The sequence below is a fragment of the Anneissia japonica genome, unplaced genomic scaffold, assembly GCF_011630105.1.
Source record: "Anneissia japonica isolate Jap-2015-1 unplaced genomic scaffold, ASM1163010v1 scaffold827_len218306_cov157, whole genome shotgun sequence".
Taxonomy (NCBI): domain Eukaryota; kingdom Metazoa; phylum Echinodermata; class Crinoidea; order Comatulida; family Comatulidae; genus Anneissia; species Anneissia japonica.
The window spans coordinates 83,502-85,037 of NW_022706853.1; the positions used below are offsets into that span (position 1 = coordinate 83,502).

A 1,536-nucleotide genomic window follows, 5' to 3' on the forward strand; every position below is an offset into this window, starting at 1 on the left:
GTAATATGATCTATCTGGTTTGGTTTGGTATGGGCTGGTGAGACCCATGTCACTTTGTGCACCTTCTTAAGCAGAAATAGTGATTCCCCTATTACAATGTCATTCTCATTACATAAATTTAGTAAAGCGTTCTCCATTTTCATTCACGGCACCTATTGCCTTTCACAAGTTTTGTTGTCACCTCCCAGCTTGGCATTCATGTCGCCCATTAACACTGTGATTTTTTATTTACTTTTTTTTCAAAATGCTCTGTAGTTGGTTATAGAATTTTTTATCATTAATATTTTTTCATCGTTTTTATTAGGATCCGTCTGTGACTTGTTTTAAAATTTGCAGTTTATCCTTGAGCTTACTGGTTCAGAAAGATAATGAATGCTTTCTTTGCTTCCTTGGGTAACATAAGCGCTCCCCTTCAGTATTATGTGTATTCTTGGATGTGTGTCCACAGAATAAAATATGTTCGCTTTCTTTCACTTAATTCAAAGCAAACAAATATTGTAGTTTCTCATCTCTTTTGCAATAATTGCTGCCTTACCAGCTTCGTACATAGTACACCGTACTTCGACTTTCCTATAAAGGATTTTGTCCTGGGCGACAAAAGGTTCGGCAACATAGTTTCCTCGCGGCTTTCACAATCTTGCTTCATTACTGCCACAACATCGAGGGTAGTTGCTTTCATCTCCAAAGTCATGTAAGTTTTTGTTTTTGTTTTTTGTTTTTGTTTTTTCTGGTATCCGATTTAACGAATGAGCATGGGATTAGCCTACCCATCGTGGTTTATTTCCGGGGTTTTCCTTCCTTTAGCCATTTCCTCGTTTGCCAGAGAGGCGTTACCGGTACTCTCCTTTGCCCAGGGTGCACCACCTAGGAGGAGAGGTTAACTGGATGGTATTGATGTTAACCATCCTTGCACCAAAATAATAACAGTGCTGGAATGTTATAATCGTATGAAGCATAGTAAAATTCCAACCTGCAACTGCTCGTTCACAATAATGTGTTTATGTGTTTTTGTGTTTATTATTCTGTTTACAGTGCTAGGCAGATACCTTAATGATGTATGTTGTCGTCTTGACCCATTGTCTACTCATATGTAGCTATAAATGTTAATCATTTTAAAGCTCCATCTTGTACTCTGAGAATACTAAATTCCACGACTAAAACACTTAGGCCTAAAATACCGTAATGCAAATACACTTACCGAAACTTCCGCCACATGTGCATATGGCCGTTCCTCTCATTCGATACTGAATCGGCACCCATTCTAAAACAAGATGCGTTGTCGGCTTAGTTGCCATTCCGGCTGCTATGCCAAAGCAAAAGCCGTACGTGAGGTAGAAGTAGGTAAAGGATGGTACGAACGAAGACATAAGTAAGCCAGTAGCACACATAAATGTCCCAGATACGATAACCTTGAAAAATCCAGCACGAGGTATGAGAAGTTGAGCAGGAATCGAAATGACCTGGGAAAAGCATAATGCTATAGATTGTACCCAACCTACAAGTATAGCAGAAAAAATGAAAGAATAAGTATATTAT

At 38.7% G+C, this 1,536-nt stretch overlaps 1 protein-coding gene across 2 annotated transcripts in view; it reads right to left on the reverse strand.

Moving 5' to 3' along the window:
• LOC117106218 (monocarboxylate transporter 13-like) overlaps positions 1-1,536 on the reverse strand; it is a 14,673-nt gene that overhangs the window by 3,600 nt on the left and 9,537 nt on the right. For both annotated transcript variants that reach the window (XM_033247567.1, XM_033247566.1), the window contains one exon: positions 1,199-1,495. In XM_033247567.1, the coding sequence (XP_033103458.1) occupies positions 1,199-1,495 (297 nt within the window). The remainder of the gene's footprint in view (positions 1-1,198; positions 1,496-1,536) is intronic.